Source organism: Macaca nemestrina, chromosome 8 (assembly GCF_043159975.1).
Source record: "Macaca nemestrina isolate mMacNem1 chromosome 8, mMacNem.hap1, whole genome shotgun sequence".
NCBI lineage: Eukaryota > Metazoa > Chordata > Mammalia > Primates > Cercopithecidae > Macaca > Macaca nemestrina.
The window spans coordinates 50,710,281-50,732,776 of NC_092132.1; the positions used below are offsets into that span (position 1 = coordinate 50,710,281).

Sequence of the window (22,496 nt, forward strand, 5' to 3'; positions counted from 1 at the left end):
AGCCACCATGCCCAGCCGACACTCTTAATAATAAAGAGCAATTTTGCTTCATCTCATTACTAATTTATACGTAAGGCAACCTAATTCTATTCAGTGTGAATGTAAAAGTTTGTTAGTCTAACAAACGAAAAAGAAATTAATTGAGCTGAGTACTAAAACCCGAAACTTTCTTTGAACTTTCTTCACTAGGAAAACAAAGGAAAAAATAAAATACATGTCAAAATGTTTTCTCCATAATAAGCAACCTTTTCAATAAGTTTTCAGTAAAATCTTCCTTTTATAATCTAACGAATCAGACAGGAAGTTTAAAAAGTAATTTTTTTTTTTTTTTTTTTTTTTTTGAGACAGAGTCTCTGTCACCCAGGCTGGAGTGCAGTTGCACAATCTCAGCTCACTGCAAGCTCTGCCTCCTGGGTTCATGCCATTGTCCTGCCTCAGCCTCCCAAGAAGCTAGAACTACAGGCACCCACCACCATGCCTGGCTAATTTTTTGTATTTTTTTTTAGTAGAGACGGGGTTTCATTAGCCAGGATGGTCTCGATTTAATGACCTCGTGATCCACCCACCTCAGCCTCCCAAAGTGCTGGGATTACAGGCGTGAGCTACCACACACAGCTGAAAAAGTAACTTTTTAATCCCTTTCAAAGTCTTCTAAAGGCAGCAAAATTGCTAAGGGAGGAGTATCTACTGACCTCCACCTTCCTTCAGCTTTTCACTATGAGCCATAGATTTTCTTTGTCAGAAAGTGTCCTTTGTATGTTTAAAAGCCCCTGAGAAAATGATAGCCACTTGGTAGGTTTGGGCCGGTAGCATCACCCCTGAGATAATTTTAGCTGAGATCACAGTCCTCCATGACTCATAGATGCCAAGCTCGTAAACCCATTGTAATCATCAATTAGCCTCTACAGACACAACCCTTGTAATGCTGTACTGAAAATGCTCACGGGCTATTTTAGAATGTGACTATTATTCCGAAAACAGCTTCTCAACTCTAAAGACTCAAGAAACATTCAGATCCAGGAGGAAAGAGGACAATTTTTGCTATTAGTACAATAAAAAGACTGTAAGTCACTTAGTTTTTAGACATGGCAGGAAAGAAGGAATTCAAGACTTAGGTAATTATGTGACTTGAGGAAAGAAAGGTATCTGCTTAGATGGGATGACAATGTTCACTGTTAAAGAACTCTTAACTAAAAGTCATCTCATTCTTTAGCATATTTGAGAAAACAGCTGATGGACACAGACTGAGATAGATAAAACTGCCAAGAGCAAACATTAGCGTCACAAGAATAAATATGAAAGGCTCGCCAAACACCTGAGAGCTCATTCTAAGGTGTCACCACTTAAAGACTCATGAGTCTCCCAGGAGTTAGGCAATTTTTTTTTTCTTCAGGTTATCCAGGGGCCTCTGACCATGTTTAAATACTCACCTTTAAAATCCATGTTTAAGTACTTATTGGTTTAGTCAAGGATTTGACACTTGACTTTGAATAAAACCCCTTAGCCAATCCTATTCTAGATGTAAACACTCATACTGCTGCATGCCCTCAAGAGCTTTCCCAAAGTAGCTCACTTTTCAAAAAGTAACTAAAAGATTAAGTTGGAAGACTTAAGACAGCATGGAAAAGCCTTAATTTTTGACAAGGGGATGAGTCTGAAGTTGGTCCCCACAGTGACTCCAGATCTATTTGTTTCCATAAGCAAATCCATTAGCATATATACACACACGAGTTTCATAGAATCTGTTTCTTTCCTGGCTGCATTCTTTAGGTAAATCAACTTAATAAGGGCACTGAGGATTATTCTCCTTCAAGCTACTGACCTGGTAACCTTGGAAGAAGTTAAGAATTTCCTTAACTCCAGTATTGTAGGCCAGGCCCTGCATTCTGACCACCGTGCCAGGCTGTGGAGGGACACCGCTAAGATTAGCAGCTGTAGGGAAGTAGCCAAGACTATTAGGCGAACCTGGGGGGCTAAAGGAAGAGAAAGCACAGTGAACCAATAGGAATAGACAATGTTGAATACTTACTATAAAAACATTAGTTACTTAAGGAAACAGAATTTCTCAAGGCAACCTTTCTTATACTTCTCAGAGCTGTCTTTCCTAAGACAGGTGAAAACACCACAGCAGTTCTGTCTCACGTTACCACGAAAGCCAAAAGTTGAAAGCCAGTGAGATTAGAGCTTAGTGCAGAATTACATACAGGGCTTCCTCACATCCCTGAGATTCTTAAGAGAAGAGGAAGGACAGAAGTAAGCCTCATGTCAACTCCACCACAAAGCACCACTTCCGAGGCCCAGTTCTCTGATGATTCACAGGCTAGCTACCAGGAACACTAAGGCATGAAGAGGCACGCATACAAAGAACTAATGGGAACCACAGCCATGGAGACCAAAAGTATCCAAAGTGATTGCACCAAAGAGTAGACTGTTCTACCCATATGAGCATGAGGAATAGCACAGCAGTACTACAGCGAATCAAAGTACTAGAGTGCCCATTAGTTGTATTTTCTTGCCTTTTAAAAAATGGGGGTGGGGGAAGTTGGAAGGGATACATAAAAAATTAAATCAATCACCATTAACACAAGGGAGAAAATTGATCAGTGGGTCTTCAGGTATATCTGCAACCATAACCTCCAAGGAACACAGCCAAGTGAACACCCAACTTTATGTGACATCTCGAGTCATTACCATATTATGCAATTAGTTTCACCCTGTTCCCACCCAGTCTGTTTTCTACCTCAATTGGTGGCCATTATTAAAAAATTATTTTTATTACACAATTCATATTACATATGCAGTTTAATATAATTAAAACTCATAATTGAAAATATATAGGGAATTTTTAAAAAGTCATCAGCGAGTAATATACACTCGCAACTTAGGATTATTAACCTTTATTCATCTTTCTGAGTTGGTAATTGTCCCATTTCAAAGATAAACACATAACAGAAAGGACTAAAAGTCTTTGAGATTATCTATCATACATAATCCTACCAGATGGCTTAATGAGAATGGAGTCAGATGTGCCTCCAGTCCCAGACTCTGTCTCTAATTAGCACAGCTACCTTGAGTAAGTCACTTAATTCCTTCATTTGCTAACTAGGGGGTGATCAGCACTTTCCTAGTTTCACAGAACTGCTCTTCAGCTTCAGTGACTTAACATATCAAATTACTTCATAAACAATAAAAATGCTGTAACATTACTTCATTCTTGCTATTTTCATCACCATCATATTTCATTATTTTAAAAACAATGGGAGCCTGAAACTATTACTTGACATTAAGCTGCCCTTAACCTATTATGTTGCTAAAGCAGCGGTCTTTAACTAATTTGCAAGTAAGAATCACCAGTAGAGTTTTTGGGTTGTTTTTTAAACAACTCTCTATTATGAGATATTACCGCAACAAATTAAAAATTAGAAACTCGGCCGGGCGCGGTGGCTCAAGCCTGTAATCCCAGCACTTTGGGAGGCCGAGGTGGGTGGATCACGAGGTCAGGAGATCGAGACCATCCTGGCTAACACGTGAAACCCCGTCTCTACTAAAAAAAATACAAAAATTAGCCGGGAGCAGTGGCGGGCGCCTGTAGTCCCAGCTACTCGGGAGGCTGAGGCAGGAGAATGGCGTGAACCCGGGAGGTGGAGCTTGCAGTGAGCTGAGATCCGGCCACTGCACTCCAGCCTGGGGGACAGAGCGAGACTCCGTCTCAAAAAAAAAAAAAAAAAAAAAAAAATTAGAAACTCAAGAAAGCAAAACCCAGACACTGATATAAATGTATTTTAAAGGCTACTAAGTGATCATAATGTGAGATTTTAAGTCAATTTATGGGCAACTATGAGACTAGAGAAAGAAGAAATGCTAAACTTTTGGTCTGAGTAGGACATTAGCCACTATTCAGCCATACCTCTTCATTTTCACAGAGGTAGAAACAGAAGCTAAGAGTTTAATAATTTCTCAATGGGTCACATAAGTTACCTCTTGCCAAACTATAAGAACCACTCAAACTCTTGACTTCTGGTTCATTACTTTCCTCCTATACAACTAGCATTCACTCAAAGATGGTGTTTGCTCAGATAGATAGCAAGTCTAATCCTCAAAGACCATCAGGACTTCTGCACAAATTTCATCACTGGTTACTTAGACTTTTCCAGACTAGATATAAAAGGTCATTTTCACAGCATACAACTTACTTTCACAGCTTTGTCCTGCCATATTCTATTCCATTTGCCTAAAGATCTCCTTCTATAAATTAAGCCTGAGGTCTCTAGTACTCTCAAAATATAATCAAGATAAAACCAGCCAAAGTAAATGTTGCACAACTAGAAATTTAAGGTTATAAATGACAATTATATTCCACATCTAAGGTACCATCTATTCTGATGAGGCTTAAATACAACACAATTTGGATTCTTACCCTTATTTTTCACAACTATGATTACCTGCTGTATACAAGGAACCATAAGAAAAATTTAAAAAGTCATATATCTACCTGACAGGGCATGAGAGTAAGAATTTTTCATCAACCTAAATTCTAGGCGGGGCACAGTGGCTCATACCTGTGATCCCAGCACTTTGGGAGGCCAAGGCGGGCAGATCACTTGAGGCCAGGAGTTCGAGACCAGCCTAGCCAACATGGTGAAATCCCATCTCCACTAAAAATACAAAAAAAAAAAAAGAAAAAAAGAAAAAATTAGCCAGGGATGGTAGCTCAGGGAGGCGAAAGCAGGTGATCATTTGAGGCCAGGAATGTGAGAGCAGCCTGGCCAACATGGTAAAGTCCTGTCTCTAATTAAAAACAACAACAAAAAATTAGGTCGGGCATAGTGGTTCATGCCCGTAATCCCAGCACTTTGGGAGGGTAAGGTGGGTGGATCACGAGGTCAGGAGATCAAGAACATCCCGGTTAACACAGTGAAACCCCGTCTCTACTAAAAAATACAAAATTTAGCCGGGAATGGTGGCAGGTGCCTGTAGTCCCAGCTACCCAGGAGGCTGAGGCAGGACAATGGCGTGAACCTGGGAGACAGAGCTTTCAGTGAGCTGAGATCGTGCCACTGCACTCCAGCCTGGGCGACAGAGCGAGACTCTATCTCAAAAAAAAAAAAAAAAAAAAAAAAAATCAGCCAGGCATGGTAGCACATGCCTGTGATTCCAGCTGCTTGGGAGGCTGAGGCACAAGAATCACTTGAACCCAGGAGGCAGAGGTTGCAGTGAGCCAAGATTTGCTGCACTCCAGCCTGGGCAACAAAGTGAGACTCTGTTTCAAAACAAAAAAACCCTAAATTCTAAATTTTAAGGTCTTTTGTGGATTACTGAAATAAGAATCAGCAATAATAATTTACATTATAAAAATGACAAGATAAAGACAAATATGAACTTATATGTAGAAAAATAAAGAATTTACTAAAAAACTACTAGATCGAGTAAGCCAGTTCAGCAAGGTTACATAAGATCAATACAGGGATAAATCAATTGCATTTCTATACACTACAATCACCAAAAATCAAACAATTCTATTCACTATAGCATCAAAAATAGAAAAGCATTTAAAAGTGCAAGACTTGCACACTGAAAACTACAAAACATTGTTAAAAGAAAAAATCATCTAAATAAATGGAAAGGCAGCCCATGCTCATAAATGTAATTTTTTTTTGAGACTGAGCCTTGCTGTCACCCAGGCTGGAGTGCAGTGGTTTGATCTTAGCTCACTACAATATCTGCCTCCCAGGTTCAAGCAATTCTCGTGCCTTAGCCTCCCAAGTACCTGGGATTACAAGCATGTGCCATCACATCCGGCTAATTTTTGTATTTTCAGTAGAGACAGGGTTTCCCACGTTGGCCAGGCTGGTCTCAAACTACTGGTGGCTTCAAGTGATCTGCCCACCTCAGCCGCCCAAAGTACTGGGATTACAGGCATGAGCCACCATGCCTGGGCAAGACTTAATATTGTTAAAATGGCCATACCACCAAATTGACCTACAGATGCAATTAAATAACTATCAAAATTCCAGCTGTCTTTCATACAGAAATTGACAAAACTTAACCTAAAATGTATATGGAAATACAAAGGATCCAGAATAGTCAACAAAGAAAAATTAGGACTTTTTCTTCACAAATCCAAAACGTACTACAAAGCTACAGCAATCACAACAGTATAGTACTAGCACAAGGAGAGGCATATAGACCCACGGAATGCAATTGAGAGAACAGAAATAAACCTTTACACTTATTATCAATTGGTTTTGTTTTTGTCTGTTGGGGGATTTTTTTTGGGGTGGGGGGGGTTTCACCATGTTAGCCAGGATGGTCTCGATCTCCTGACCTCATGATCTGCCCGCCTCGGACTCCCAAAATGCCAGGATTACAGGTGTGAGCCACGGCACCTGGCTGTTGAGGAATTTTATTTGTATATATTATATCCCCAAGAAGATGAATCCCAGGGTTTTTCCTCCTGTGTGTTTTCATCGTGCTTCTTCATGGTCTGTGATGCCAGCCCAAGTTGTCAGTATAATGAAACGAAACTGATGACACGGAAGCAGATAATCCTGCCACTTTTCTAGATCTTTGAGTTGCACATGAAATCTGAGGATGATCACACTTGTTTAACTTGCCTGTGAGGTTCACAACAATTTCCCCAACTCTGATCTCAATGACTTCAAATTCGCCATTGTAACCATGCTTCATCATCAGTCAGAAACTGGACAATCACACTGGGGCACAGCCTTCTAAGAACCTGATGTTTGCCTTTCTTTTTGACATTGTTGATGCTCTTAAGAGCAATGGTCAGGACATTCATGTGCACCATTTTGATGGCACAAAAAGAGCTGGTCATAGATTTTTGATAAGAGTTACTAGAACACAATTTGATGTGGAAAGAGGTGTTTTCAATAAACGGTGCTGTAACAATGGACTATCAATACATAAAAGGATGACTATTTTTTTCTAAAGGGATGATTTTAGACCCCTACCTCACACCACACAAAAAATTAACTCAAATCGAATTATACCTAAACCTAAGAGTTAAAACTACAAAACACTTATAAAACATAGTAGTAAATCTATGTGACTTTGGATTAGATATCACACCAAAAGTGTAAGGGAAAAAAGAACAACTTAACTATCAAAATTAAAAACTTTTAGACTTTAAAGGATACTATCAAGAAAATGAAAAGCCAACCTACAGAATTGGAGAAAATATTTGTAAATGATGTCTTATAAGATTTCATATTTAGAATATATGAAAAAAATTTACAAGTGAAAATAATCCAACTTAAAAATGTGCAAAGGATTTGAGTAGACATTTCTCCAAAGATGTGCAAATAGCTAAGATCCACATATAAAGATTCTCAAAACCAATGCTTATTAAGGAAATGGCAAATCAAAACCATGAGATAGCAAACTCACACCCAAGACAATGGGTAAAATTAAAGACAGTAAGAATTGGGAAGGAATTACAGAAATTAGAACCTTCGTATGCTGTTAGTGGGAATGTCAAATGGTGAAGCCATTTTGGAAAACTTTTTTTTTTTTTTTTTTTTTTTTTTTTGAGACGGAGTCTCACTCTGTTGCCCAGGCTGGAGTGCAGTGGTGCAATCTCGGCTCACTGCAAGCTCTGCCTCCTGGGTTCACGCCATTCTCCTGCCTCAGCCTCCCGTGTAGCTGGGACTACAGGCCCTCCCACCACACCCGGCTAATTTTTTTGTATTTTTAGTAGAGACGGGGTTTCACCATGTTAGCCAGGATGGTCTCGATCTCCTGACCTTGTGATTTGCCTGCCTCGGCCTCCCAAAGTGCTGGGATTACAGGCGTGAGCCACAGCACCCAGCTGGTTGGCAATTTCTTGAAAGCTAAAGTTACTGTATTATCCAGCAATTCCACTTCTTATACCCAAGAAAACTGAGAACCTATGTCCACACAGAAACATGAATGCAAATGTTTGAAGTAGTATTCTTAATAGCCAAAAAGTGTAAACAACTCTAAATAGCCATCAACTGATGAATGGATAAACCAAATGTGGTATGGCTCTACAATGATTATTTCACCATAAAAGGGATGATATATGTTACAATATGAATGAAACTGAAACATTATCTAGAACAGGAAAATCTATAGAAATAGAAAATGGATTGATAGTTGTTTAGGGATGAGGAGAGGGGTCAGTGAAGAGAGAGACGACAGGCAAATGGGAGTTTCTAACTAATGGGCATAAGGTTTCTTTTTGGAGTGACATAATATTCTAAAATTAGACTGTTACATGATTACCTATAGATTGTAAAATTATTCTACAATTGTAAATTTTGGAACTCTGTAAATATACTAAAAATGACTGAACACTTAAAATAGGTAAATTTTATCAAATTACCTCAAAGCTGTAATAAAAATCATGTGTATTGACTTTATGGCAGTAGTTTAGAGAAATATAAGGATTAAGCACAAAATTTTCTAATCACACGCCAAGTTAAGAATAAAAAGTTCATAAAAAAGTGCTATGCCAATTAGTAACTCATCTAAAGTTACGTTCAATAATGTCACTGTTTTAGATTCTTACCTCCATTATACCTTTATATTTCAGATTCTCAAGTGCCCAGTATTTATTAACATATCATATATACATGGTGTCAATAATGTAACTTGTACTCAAAAGATATAAAAGTTCAAAAATTGACAGGATGACAGAGGGACAGGACGAAGGGTTAGGGACAAATGACCAAGTCAATGTAGCAGTGTATTCAAAGGTTCTAAAGTTTTGGAGACTACACCACATCAAATAAACTAACAAGGAGACTGTCCTTGAGCTGGATAAGCAACCGTAGGGTTGCCTGAACAAAGAGCTGAAGGGATGTGAGGAAATGAAGGGAAAGAAAATAATACTAGAGGGGCTTTTCTAAAGGCTTGTATCCAGAAAACTGTTAGAGCATCATAGTTGCAAAGACATTAATTACTTAGGATCACAGCCAAGGCTCCTTCAGTAAGCTGCACCAAGATCATGTTAGGAAATTACTGAATGAAATACATGAGTTAATATATTATAAAGTTGTCAAAGACTTCCTCCACTGCAGCACGTAATATCCTCTGTACATATATAGGTAACATAGGCCAGCCGTGGTGGCTCATGCCTGTAATCCCAGCACTATGGGAGGCCGAGGCGGGTGGATCACTTGAGGTCAGGAGTTCGAGACCAGTCTGGCCAACATGGCAAAACCTGTCTCTACTAAAAATACAAAAATTAGCCAGGGTAGTGGGTGCTGCAGGAGACTGAGGCAGGAGAATCGCTTGAACTCAGGGGACAGAGGTTGCAGTGAGCTGAGATCACAACACTGCACTCCAGCCTGGGTGACAAAGGGAGACTGTCTCAAACAAAACAACATATATAGGTATTAAGTTTTTCTAAACACAATGTAAATAAAAATTCCATTTCCCTGATAAGTTATGATCTTTTCCTTTAAATTATGAATTTTACCATTCAATCTTCCTTTGCTTTGACTACCTGCTCCCAACCCATTGATTTTTGTTGGTTTTCTTTTTGTTTTTTTTTTTTTTTTTTGAGATTCCGTCTCCCTGTCGCCCAGGCTGGAGTACAGTGGCACGATCTGCAACTTCCATCTTTCATATTCATGCCATTCTCCTGCCTCAGCCTCCCAAATAGCTGGGATTACAGGCGTCTGCCACCATGCCTGGCTAATTTTTTTATTTTTTCAGAGATGGAGTTTTGCCACGTTGGCCAGGATAGTCTTGAACTCCTAACCTCAGGTGATCTGCTCTCCTCAGCCTCCCAAAGTGCTGGGATTACAGAGCCACCACACCCAACCTTACTGTTTTGCTGAGACAGGGTCTCACTGTCAACCAGACTAGAGTGCAGTGGCACAATCACAGTTCCCTGCAGTCTCAAGCTCCCGCACAGCCCATTGGTATGCCAATATCAATTTAATTGGCCAAGATTCTGTTATCCACAAATTTCTCCCTACTCTATATTTTCCAGACCCTAATATATATTGTCTCGTTTTATAATATACAGTGTAGCCTAACAAATCATATAAAATTGTATATAAAACAAGATATGAACATACTGGATGCCAAGATGCCCACCACATCAACATACTCATAATATATACTATATTGATAACAAGATTTATAATACTCTTCCTCCATTTAATAATTACAAAGTACAAACATTGGTAATACTACTTAATGTTATCAGGTGATTTTCTAAAATAAAGGTAGTCAGAAGTATGAGAGAGTATTAATATTCACAATTTGAGGATTTGCCATATATAGATATACGTGGCTTTTTATTATTTATTTATTTTTTTAAGAGACAGGCTTGTGCTGTCTCCCAGGGCTGGAGAGCAGTGGCAGGATCACAGCTCATTGCAGCTTCAATCTCCAGGCTCAAGCAATCCTCTAGCCTCAGCCTCCCACGTAGCTGGGACTACAAGTGGGCAAGTGGGTGCCACCATCCCAACATAAAAAATAATTTTTCGTATGCCCAGGATAGTCTCTAACTCCTGGGCTCAAGTGATCCTCCTACCTTGGTCTCCTAAATTTCTGGGATTACAGGCGTGAGCTACCACGCCCTGCAGACTTGCCATAATTTCTCTAAAAAAGAGAGGCCAAAGTATCATATTGTATGGTTAGAGGAATGGATTAAGTGGGAAGATTAGAGAATTACATTCTCCCCTCTGAATCACGGGCTACATATTGTTTCACATTTTTGCGAAACCCTGCAGAAAAATCTAATTTCCACTGCTTTGCAAAATGACCGCACAGAACCATTTTATCAACATTAACATCCCTAGTGTTACAAATACCACATATTTGGAAGTTACTGGAAACATTCTGTTTCAGTCCTTGCCAGTGTAAAACCTAGTCAATTTTCATGTAGGAAACCTTTAAACTGACTTTAAATTTCATCTGAAATTAACAAGGTTAACTTTTCAAGGTTCTTCATGGATTTAATAACTACAGCAGTCTATGGACTGATGACTACCTCTGGACCCTGGATTTCTGTTAGTGCTCCTAAAAGTCCATACAGGCTTCTACAGCCCTGTGTTTCTACCACTCGGAGAAAAGTCTAAGGAACCAAATAAATAGGAAAACACTTTGGCACAAATGAATTAATCTTCTAAGAATATATTTCACCCAAATACCTGGCAAATGTATGTGCTGCCAAAAAAATTTGGAAACTAAACTTAAATTTACCCCCAGGCTGGGCGCAGTGGCTCACGCCTGTAATCCCAGCACTTAGGGAGGCCGAGGTGGGTGGAGCACCTCACGTTGGGAGTTCGAGATGGACCTGACCAACACGGAAAAAACCCATCTCTACTAAAAATACAAAATTAGCTGGGCATGGTGGCGCATGCCTGTAATCCCAGCTACTTGGGAGGCTGAGGCAGGAGAATTGCTTGAACCTGGGAGGCGGAGGTTGTGGTGAGCTGAGATCGCGCCATTGCACTCCAGCCTGGGCAATAAGAGCAAAACTCCGTCTCAAAAAACAAAATTAAAAAAAAAAAAATTTTGCCCCAGTTGTATCAAAGATTACAAAAAAGGAACTGCATACTAGCGTTAACTTAATATTTGTTCCAAACACACAGCAAAGTGAGAGACTGCTTACACAAAACAAGATTACTGCATAAAGTCCCCTAAAAGAATTTAGTTTTCAAATAAATCCCACACTAGTTTTCAAACAAATCCTATACTTGGTCTCTTCAGAGTGTTCGAGAAAAAAGAAAATCCTATATTAGAAACTGTTTTGAAAGTTGTTTGTTTCGAGAGGAATCTCACTGTCACCCAGGCTGGAGTGCAATGGCACAATCTCGGCTCACTGCAACCTCCACCTCCCAGGTTCAAGCAATTCTCATGCCTCAGCCTCCTGAGTAGCTGGGATTACAGGTGTGCACCACCACGCCCGGCTAATTTTTGTATTTTTAGTAGAGGTGGGGTTTCACCATGTTGGCCAGGCTGGTGTCGAACTCCTGACGCCAGGTGATCTGCCCTCCTCGGCCTCTCAAAGTGCTGGGATTACAAGTGTGAACCACCGTGCTCGGCTAAAAGTAGTCTTCTTGCTCAGCTGAAAGTACAAAATAACACAGCTGATCCTTTTATAGATTTAGGAAAAAATGACATTTCAAAATGCAGTTTTTTTATTTAAATCCTAGGTTAGGAAGCAAGTAAAATCCACTGTGATCCATGAACATTTGGGCACATTGGCAAAGTAATGGAAAGCACTTTCCAGATAGGCACATTCACAAAAGTTATTATTTTTGAAGATTTTTTTGGTTATCATTTAGTTATTTATTTTTGAGACAGAGTCTCACTTTGTTGCCCAGGCTAGAGTGCAGTAGCACGATCTCTGTTCACTGTAACCTCCACCTCCCAGGTTCAAGTGATTCTCCCATTTCAGCCTCCCAAGTAGCTGGGATTACAGGCATGCGCCATCATGTCTGGCTAACTTTTGTATTTTTAGTAGAGATGGGGTTTCCCCAAGTTGGCCAGGATGGTCTCAAACTCCTGACCTCAAGTGATCCACCTGCCTCGGCCTCCCAAAGTGCTGGGATTACAGCCGTGAGATAATGTGCCCTGCACAACAATATCAAGTTTGCCAATCTTGTTTCATCTACTGCTATTGCTTTTCCTACTACCACCCCCACCGCCCCCAAGAACAAAACCTAGGGATCATTTTTTTCATCTGTTAACTATTTGTATCAGACATACCTTTAAATTATATACTTTATTCTTAAAGTAGTAACGACTTTAAAGCAGAAGAACTTAACCAAAATACAGGAGACAATCTTGATAAACACAGTAAGCTTATTTCACCTCATATTGCCCTATTTTAAACATTTCCCTGGTGGTGGCATACGCCTGTAACCCCACTACTCGGGGAGCTAAGGCAGGAGAATTGCTTGAACCAAAGAGGCAGAAGTTACAGTGAACTGAGACCACACGCCATTGCACTCCAGCTTGGGTAACAGAGCGAGACTATCTCAAAGAAAACAAAAAAGATATTGTTGAAACTTAGTGGTAGATATATAATCTCACAACTTCTGTTTGCAAGTGTCTATAATAGGGATTTTAAGTTATATTTGATTAATATGGTTTTAATTTTATAAGAAAAAAATCCTTGGAAAAACAATTTTTTAAATTGAAACCAAATGTCTGTTAGGTGTTTTGACTGATTATTTTTCCTTGAGGTCCAACACATTTGCTAATTTTGTGCAACGGTAAAAAGGATTAAGCATATTTGTATTTTTATTCTCAGAAGGTGCATTAAGGTTTTTAATTAAAAAGGGTCATTTCCTCCCTGAAAGCCATAATGAACTCTCGCTGACTGGTAGTACAGAGTGAGTTGCCCACAGCAGTTGTTCTTCTTTACATCATTTAGACACCTAATCCAAACTGAAAACACTGATAATCGTAATCATGGCCACCCACAAAAATTACCTGGCACTTCTCTCATATTATAATATTGCTTCATATTTCATCAATATTACTATTACTTCTAGCATCATTTCATTGGATGCTAAATTCTTGTTTGCATTTGTTATACTAAATATTTAACTTGTAAGAAAACTTTTAAATCAAGAATTCTCTTTTTTTTTTTGGTCCTGTGAGAACACTTGCAACAACAAGCGAATTAGTAAGTAAGCTGATTCCCATATGTTACCATTGGGATAAACTAGGCCAAGTGTACAAGGGTTCACTGTGTATTATTTTTTACAACTGGAATGATAAGGGCAAGTTCAAAATAGGAAATATAAGCATCTCTGAGGCTTGGTATTCTTCTGGTTCAACTACAAAGAATACCAGGATAGAACACAATAACACTATACAACAAACCAAAGATAGAAACACACACACATATTACTAAATATACATATTCATTCATTGGGTTATAACAAAAGCTGATTTTACAACAAAGGGTTATCCCAAGAAAGAAAACGGTTATTCCTCACCATAAAGCTTTTATACAAGCATGCACAGTTTATTTGTGACTACATCACTCATTAAAAAAAAGTAAAACTTCCTGTGCTTCCTTTGATGGCTCAAAATGTTGTTACTTGGCTGGGCATGGGGGCTCACACCTGTAATCCCAGCACACTGTGAGGCTGATGTGGGAAGATTGCTTGAGCTCAGTACTTTGAGACCAGCCTGGGCAACAAAGTGAGACCCTGTCTCCACAAAAAGTCAAAAAATTAGCCGAGTGAGGTGGTGCATGCCTTTAGTCTCAGCTACTTGGGAGGCTGAGATGTGAGGATCACTTAAGCCTGGGAGATCAAGGCTGCAGTGAGCCATGGTAGCGCCACTGCACTCTGCCCTGGGTGACAGAGCCAGACTACATCTCGCAAAACAAAAACAAAAAAGATGACGTTACTTGTAATTTATAGTGTCATATGAAAGGCAAGAGATGCATAGAAGGTATGTATGTCATTCCTTCTTTGAAGAATCAGCGTGTCTCTCACCTATGCAACACCTTTGATGCAAAGGAGAATATTCTTTTCTGAGAAACATGAGAGGTCAGAAGAAAAAGTAGGGCTTGATGTAATGAAAGAGAAAAGATGTGATGTAACTGATTTTGTATTGATAATCAGAGACGACCCAAATGGAAAGCCCTTCTCATTATTTTCTGTTCTATGCTAACGTATGAGTCACTGGATAACTGAAACCCTGTTTTGAGGGAGAGAAGCGGGTCACAAGCCCAAAAAGAGAAAACAAAACCACATGAGGCATACAAGCTTTCATTTCACCTGCTCTTCCAGATGCTGTTATGACAGCCTCATTTATTTTTATTTTTATTTTTTGAGATGGAGTCTCGCTCTGTTGCCCTGGCTGGAGTGCAGTGGCACGATCTCGACTCACTGCAACCTCCGCCTCCCAGGTTCAAGCGATTCTTCTGCCTCGGCCTCCCTAGTACCTGGAACTACAGGTGCCCGCCACCATGCCCGGTTAATTTTGGTACTAGTAGAGACGGGGTTTCACCATATTGGCCAGTCTGGTCTCAGACCTTGTGATCTGCCTGCCTCGGCCTCCCAAAGTGCTGGGATTATAGGCGTGAGCCACCACACCCAGCCCATTTATTTTTATTTATTTTTTGAGACGGAGTCTAGCTGTGACACCCAGGCTGGAGTGCAGTGGCATGATCTTGGCTCACTGCACCCTCCGTCTCCTGGGTTCAAGCAACTCTCCTGCCTCAGCCTCCCAAGTAGCTGGGATTACAGATACCCACCACTACACCTGGCTAATTTTTGTATTTTTTAGTAGGTGGAGTTTCACCATGTTGGCCAGGCTGGTCTCGAACCCCTAACCTCCAATGATTTGCCCATTTCGAACTCCTAAAGTGCTGGGATTACAGGCATGAGCCACCATGCCAAGCCAGTTTTTTTTTTTATTTTTAGTAGAGATGAGGTCTCACTTTGAGTCTCAGGCTGGTGTCTAACTCTTGGCTTCCAGTGATCCTCCCACCTTAGTCTCCCAAAGTGCTGGGATTACAGGCATAACCTACCACTTGTGGCTTTTTTTTTTAATGGAGAAAATTTAAAAATAAAGAAAAACACAAGAGCTTCTGATTAATATATCCCTAGAATATGCTGTTTCAGATTTCCCACTTATCAGAGTGGAGGCCAAAACATACTTGAGCATTTACATAACAAAGTTTTTTAATAGACTCAAATGCCCAATAGTTTATGCCAGGTTAGAAATTAATGTTTTTTGCTGGGCGCGGTGGCTCACACCTGTAATCCCTCAGCACTTTGGGAGGCCGAGGCAGGCAGATCATCTGAGGTCGGGAGTTTGAGACCAGCCTGACCAACATGGAGAAACCGCTTCTCTACTAAAAATATAAAATTAGTTGGGTGTGGTGGTGCCTGCCTGTAATCTCAGCTACTTGGGAGGCTGAGGCAGGAGAATTGCTTGAACCCAGGAGGCGGAGGTTGCGGTGAGCCGATATAGTGCCATTACTCTCCAGCCTGGGCAACAAGAGCGAAATTCCGACTCAAAAGAAAAAAAAAAATTGCCGGGCGCGGTGGCTCAAGCCTGTAATCCCAGCACTTTGGGAGGCCGAGACGGGCGGATCACAAGGTCAGGAGATCAAGACCATCCTGGCTAACCCTGTGAAACCCCGTCTCTACTAAAAAATACAAAAAACTAGCCGGGCGAGGTGGCGGGCGCCTGCAGTCCCAGCTACTCGGGAGGCCGAGGCAGGAGAATGGCGTAAACCTGGGAGGCGGAGCTTGCAGTGAGCTGAGATCCGGCCACGGCACTCTAGCCTGGGTGACAGAGCGAGACTCCGTCTCAAAAAAAAAAAAAAAAGAAAAGAAAAAAAATTGATGTTTTTCTATCCAAATTATAAAACATCTTTTGGCATATGCTTTTTAAATCATACCAGATTTACAGCATAAATAAGAACATATAATTCCCATGTTTGAATGCTTTCATATTGTTATGTAGGTAATTTCACTAAAAGTGGAGAAATATAAAATAACACACTCTAGGGGTTAATTTGGAAGTATTAGCTTATTTATAATGCACCCAACCTTCATTTTTAAAATTATACTTCTGTAAAACTGTCCTACAGAAATACAAGCATGTCCCCTGTAACCCCAGCACTTTGGGACGCTGAGGCAGGTGGATCACTTGAGTTTGAGACCAGCCTAGGCAAAATGGCAAAACCTCGTCTCTAGTAGGGGAAAAAAAGTTTGAGAGTGAGAGAGAGAGACAGAGTGAGAGAGAGAGAGAGAGAGAGTGAGAGAGTGAGAGAGAGAGAGAGAGAGAGTGAGAGTGAGAGAGAGTGAGAGAGAGAGAGAGAGAGAGAAAGATAAAATCAAGTGTTTAAAGATCAACATGAGCTTTAATAGAGAAAAATTAAAAGTACAAATATCTACAAATAAACAAATTATATTTTTACTCTTTGGACATTATGAGGAAATTACAAGAATAAGGTAAATATACAAAAAAGAAGTCACTGACACATTTTCAAGTTTTTAAAAAAGGAACAAGAAACTATTAGACAGTACACATTAAGATGACACATTATTTGGAAGCATCCATGTGTATTACCAAATTGATAGTAACGGTTACTTCTAGACTTGGAAGTGTATAAAATGGGACTCTTCACTTTTACTCACTATATTCCTACATTCAGACTTAATAATGAGCACATTACAAATTTTTAAACTACTGGTAGAAAAATATATTGACCTACAGGCCCAGATCCAAAATTACAGGAGCTATTAAGCCATAAATGTCAGTGCCTTCTGCCTTTGGGGCTTCAAGATTCACGGTCTCATTTCCAAGAAACTCCTTCCTATACCATACTCAGGTGGCAAGTAGTGATGAAGTGGATATTCTACAATTACACTATAGGAACGAGGACTCTGGCAGACATTCAGAGACCCCAAGGATTCCACTCCTGACATTCTGATGCCATAAGCAATTACTACAGCATCCAGAGAGGGTGGCAGACTGGGGCTGGGCTATGTGTCTGGCACAGTATTCCATCATGAACAATTACTCATGCTTCTCAGCCTTTTCAAACCTTCTAGCTGACAACTGTCATAGCCTTTTTCTTATTTTTCTTCTCCAGTGGAATAAAGAATATGTTCAATAGCATTAATGTTTTAAAAACTCCTAACAAAATAAAAAACATAATTAAAAGTGGCGACAAACTTGCCTGTTACTATGAGACCCCCAACTCTTATTTCCTAGTGGAAAACTGTATATTGGATATACAATGCAACATAGCTGTAGGATCAGACAGGTTAGGTCCAAGACACTTATTATAAGCCTCACTTACATGCTTGCGTATGTACTCAAAATATTTTGTCTAAATAGCTTGGAAAGAAGCTAACATTCAGTCTCCCAACTCCCAGACTGACTACATTCTCTCCATGATACCCTAGGATGCTATGTCTAAGAAACTGAACACAACTAAAAAGACAGACTTAAAATATATAGACTCTAAGAAAACACTGAATAATCTAATTCTGGATCGGTTTATAGATTTGTTTAAAGATTTAGGAGGAAAAGAATATAAGCCCTGGAATATTTAAAGCAACAGTTTTTATTCACTGTGCCATAACATGAATTCACACTACTTCAAAATACCATTGTCCCTGTTATGAATTTTCCTGTTTTATGATTCATTCATCTGATATTGCCACCCTATTGCAGTGATTACATCACTACTCACTTAGGGTCCTACGACAGGAGAGGTTAAAAAGGAAAGCTGTAGACATAGTTGACCTAAAAGATCCTGCTGTCAGTATATGGTTAAAAACTATACTTCTTTCGCTTTGTCTTGAAACAACCTTCTTGGTCAGAGATATGACCAGAGGCTGTGGCCTGCCACGCTAACCTTCAACATGGCAGACAATATTCTTTTGTGAGCTCGGCCACTGGCTATCAAAGGAGTCCTTTGTTTCTGCCCCTCATTTCCACTTCTGTCAGAGCCTTACCTGGGATAGTACGCTGTGTAGTTCATGAAGAGCTGAGTGCCTGCTGGGTAGTACGCTGTGGAGGGCTGCAGTGCTCGTGGATTCAAAATCACAGAGGGCTGATAAATGGCAGCTTCTGTAGGAATAACTGCAGCAGGAGCTGGAAATGTGTAGGAGGGAGGAGACAGGCCTAGATATGCAAAGAGAGATTCTTTGAGACATGTTTGTCACAGCTGACATGCACGTGCTAGCACTGAAACCATAAAGTCACTGCTCCATCTACACATTTTAAAGAAAGAGATTATAGCTCTTTATCCTATCCTAAGCAATTTCCTTTTGATTATATAGTTAACACATAGAAGTATCTGAATTCCACACTGTCAACCTAAAAAACAGTTCTTAGCCTGAAATTCGGAAACACCAACATCAAGTGGATTTTCATGTCTTCTCAACCATTTCACAATATGTAATTTTTCCCCCCATGTTCCTGAGTGCCAGTTACTATAAACCAACTCTCAGAGGAAAGAAACATGGAACTGACGTTTAGTATAAGTTTCACACTAGAGGCTACAAAATATTTTAAATTTTAAGTTATGCTTCTACTCCCTCTTGTTATCTACCCATTAGTACAGCATCAAATGAGAAGTGTCATGATAAACCTCTCTTGGCCACTACCACACATTAGGTCAAAGCATAGACTGTGCCAGAAGGAACTGACCTAAAAGGAATGAGCAGATCAACTCTGCATTATTCTCACCTAAAGGCAACCCACATGATGGACTTTGAAGCTAATTTATATTTTCAGACCTTTAAAAAGAAAAAAACCCAACCTGGGAAATAGTCCCGAAGGAATTGATGCCTAAGTCTTCCTGGGAATCAACTAATAAAAAGCTGACTCAAATTAAATTTAAAAATGGGCCCAAACTCCATTGTCTTCTGGTTATCCAACATCTTCTAGGTTTAGAAACAGAAGACCAGTGGCTGGTCACTTGATACTTTCACTTGTAGAATGAACACAACTATCCGGGCCATCTATACCCAACAGAAGAGTTAAGACAAGATGCTGAATTAATATGGGGTGCCTGACTTTAAGCTTCAAATCTAGAACCACCATATTTTGCAATCAGCAGAGGCCCAAGGGATAACTTTTTCCCACAAAAATCTCCAAGCTGAATTCAAATTGTCTTTTGTTCTTATGAGTTTCTACATTTCCATGGAGATGAATAAGACAGCAAGCTAAATATGGGCATACAGACCAAAGGTCAACATATTGATATCACTTTTAACTTGAGGGCCTCTTTCATACTCATCAAAAACTGTGCGAGAGAAAGACCAACAACACAAATTGAGGCACCTAAGTCTTACAGAAAGTTAAGCAGCCTGTGCTCATATTCTGATTTCTTGTATTTTTTTAGTAGAGATAAGGTTTTGCCATGTTGGTCAGGCTAGTCTCAAACTCCTGACCTCAGGTGATCTGCCCGCCTTGGCCTCCCGAAGTGCCATTACAGGCGTGAGCCACCATGCCTGGTTCATATTCTGATTTCAAAACTATCAAGCAGTTCATTACAGGACAGTGCCTCACACCAATAAAACAAACATACATGGCTGGGCGTGGTGGCTGACTAGGCAACCACCTAAAGTGCGTTGGCAGGAAAAAAAAAAAAAAGTCCAGTAGAACAGGTATTAGTTACATAAAAATTGGAATTTTGTTTTTAAAAAACTAAGCTCTTCCACTAAAAAGAAATATGGCTAAATGTTATCATCATTTTTGGTAAGTATTGAAGGTATATTCTTATGGGAACTTTTGAAGGTAGGATCTTGCTCTGTTGCTCAGGCTGCAGTGCAATGGCACGATCATGGCTCACTGCAACCTCAATCTCCTGGACTCAAGATATTCTCCCACCTCCACCTCCCCATGGAACCACAGGTGTGTGCCACCATGACTGGCTTTTAAAAACATTTTGTACAGATAGGGGTCTCGTTATGTTGCTCAAGCTGGTCTTGAGCCCCTGGCCTCAAGTGATCCTCCCACCTTGGCCTCCCAAAGTGCTGAGATTACAGGTGTGAGCCATTGTATCTGGCTGACACATGGATTTTAAATCTTTTTTATTTGGGGGTTTGTGAGGAAAAATGGGTAAAAATGAAAGTCTTCAGAGGAAAAATCTGTAATGACCAGGAGGATAGACAAGTGAAAGGATATTCCAAAAGCAGAATTTGGGTCACACAAGAGGCTTTATCCTACAATGTTTGACGGATTATCACTAAAGGATATCGTAAAAGCTACTGACATTACCAGTGGTTTATATACTGAAGACATACAATTGAGATTACTGTAAGATCTCTTAACCCAATTATAAATTTCCAAAACTTCATACTCATTAATGATCAACTCTAAGATATTCACCAACAGCAAGCAGCAGGTAAATGGAATATTAGCATTTAGAAATTCAAAAGATAAAAAGGATTAAGCCCCACTGAATGTTCTACAAATAATACTTTACCAAACAAGATTATTAGTATAGGTCCCTCTTATTAGAAAGTGAGGTGCCCGAATCCCCCACTTTATGGGAATCAAGCACACAATCCAGTTTACTTTCTTAGTTATCTTTGAACTGTACTGCAAATACTGTATTCTTTAAACATACCCAACAGGCCTAAGAAGGTACATCTTACTTACAGGAGAAATTGTGTAAAAAAAGACTCAAATTTTAACATCAGATCCCATATGTTCCTTATTCACTAACTAGAACTTCATATACTACAGGGCTTATTCCCCTCAAACAGGATTCCAGATGGCTTGCACCCAGGTGCCAATGAGCAAGAGCATGGCTTGAAATTAAGCACTGATCCTGTGATCCAATGGAAACTTTGGCTAATTAATCTATGTGTTTTTTTGTTTCATTTTGTTTTTTGTTTTTGCTAACTTGCTCATTCCAGATAGCCTGGAGAGCAATAGAAATGCTCAAAAATGTTCAAAAAAGACTTGATGCTCAAAAAGTTAAATGCAACATGTGCATCAAACCGACCTTCTTAAAGGTTAGTATGTTTTAAGAAAGAAAAGAAAAACAATCCAGCCATACTTTTATTTTGACTTTAAATGCGTACTAAAATTATCTATATAGCCAGGTTGCCTCCCAGAGTCAGTGCTTATCTGGAGCACACTAAGCTTCAGAAATCAAGTGCTTATCACTGGAAAAGCAGGAATATAATTTGAAAGCATATCTGTAGCATCTCTAATTATGGGTGTCCACAACCAAGGTCTTAAATGATTACCAGATACTACCGATTACAGATGGGAGAACCTTATATAACCACCTCACCTGCCTCAGAAAGAACCAGGGGCACAGAGAGTTACGAAAGCAGCTTAAGCACCTACCAGCATATAGCGTAGAATAGCGCCAAGACCCAAGAAAAACTTACATGGTAACTTACATGGCGGTGGGGATAAGCCATTTCGATTTAAAGTGCCCCCCATTAACACAAAGTTCATCTCCTCAGCTGAACACTGAAAGACTTCAACATATCTGTCCTTCATGTTTTTTTTATGACACTTCTGTGCAGCCATAAATGCTCTGTCCGCAGACTTCATCTGGATAAAGGCATCTCCTGATGGGCGGCCCTGAGTGTGTGGGGGAAGAATAAAAACAAAAGGAGACTGTCTCCTTCAACAAGGAAATGGTTGCTTATAGAACATGCAAAGTGACAATCACCCATCATACAGATATTTCAGCCACAAAATCCGGGTGATGGTGTGGTCTGCTGGAACCTGACTTGCATTTCATCACTTGATCACCAGAATGACCAACAAAACCTTTAAGAAACAGTTTTGAGAGCTCATAGCTGAAAATGGGCCTTTTTCACTTGTTAATTAGTATCAGATTTACAAGGTTTTGAAAGGGTCTCCTTGAGACTGTGGTTTCAAAATATAGGATCGTATATTAGTTTTTCTTCTCTTCTGAGAAATTTGATTAAATCTCATTCAATTGAGAAAAGCTAGTGACAGAACCAGCACTGGAGCTTTAGGTACTCTCCTACAGGAAAATGAACAAACCGGTGTTCTTTTTC

At 39.8% G+C, this 22,496-nt stretch overlaps 1 protein-coding gene across 7 annotated transcripts in view; it reads right to left on the reverse strand.

Moving 5' to 3' along the window:
* Positions 1-22,496, reverse strand: part of LOC105497236 (epithelial splicing regulatory protein 1) — a 69,361-nt gene that overhangs the window by 13,233 nt on the left and 33,632 nt on the right. For 2 of the 7 annotated variants that reach the window (XM_011768206.2, XM_011768204.2), the window contains exons 12-14: positions 21,864-22,050; positions 18,453-18,621; positions 1,823-1,973 (exon numbers count right to left, since the gene is read on the reverse strand). In XM_011768206.2, the coding sequence (XP_011766508.2) occupies positions 1,823-1,973; positions 18,453-18,621; positions 21,864-22,050 (507 nt within the window). Of the gene's footprint in view, positions 1-1,822; positions 1,974-18,452; positions 18,622-21,851; positions 22,051-22,496 lie in introns of all 7 variants that reach the window. The other 5 variants (XM_011768205.2, XM_011768203.2, XM_011768208.2 and 2 more) reach the window with 3 other exon arrangements.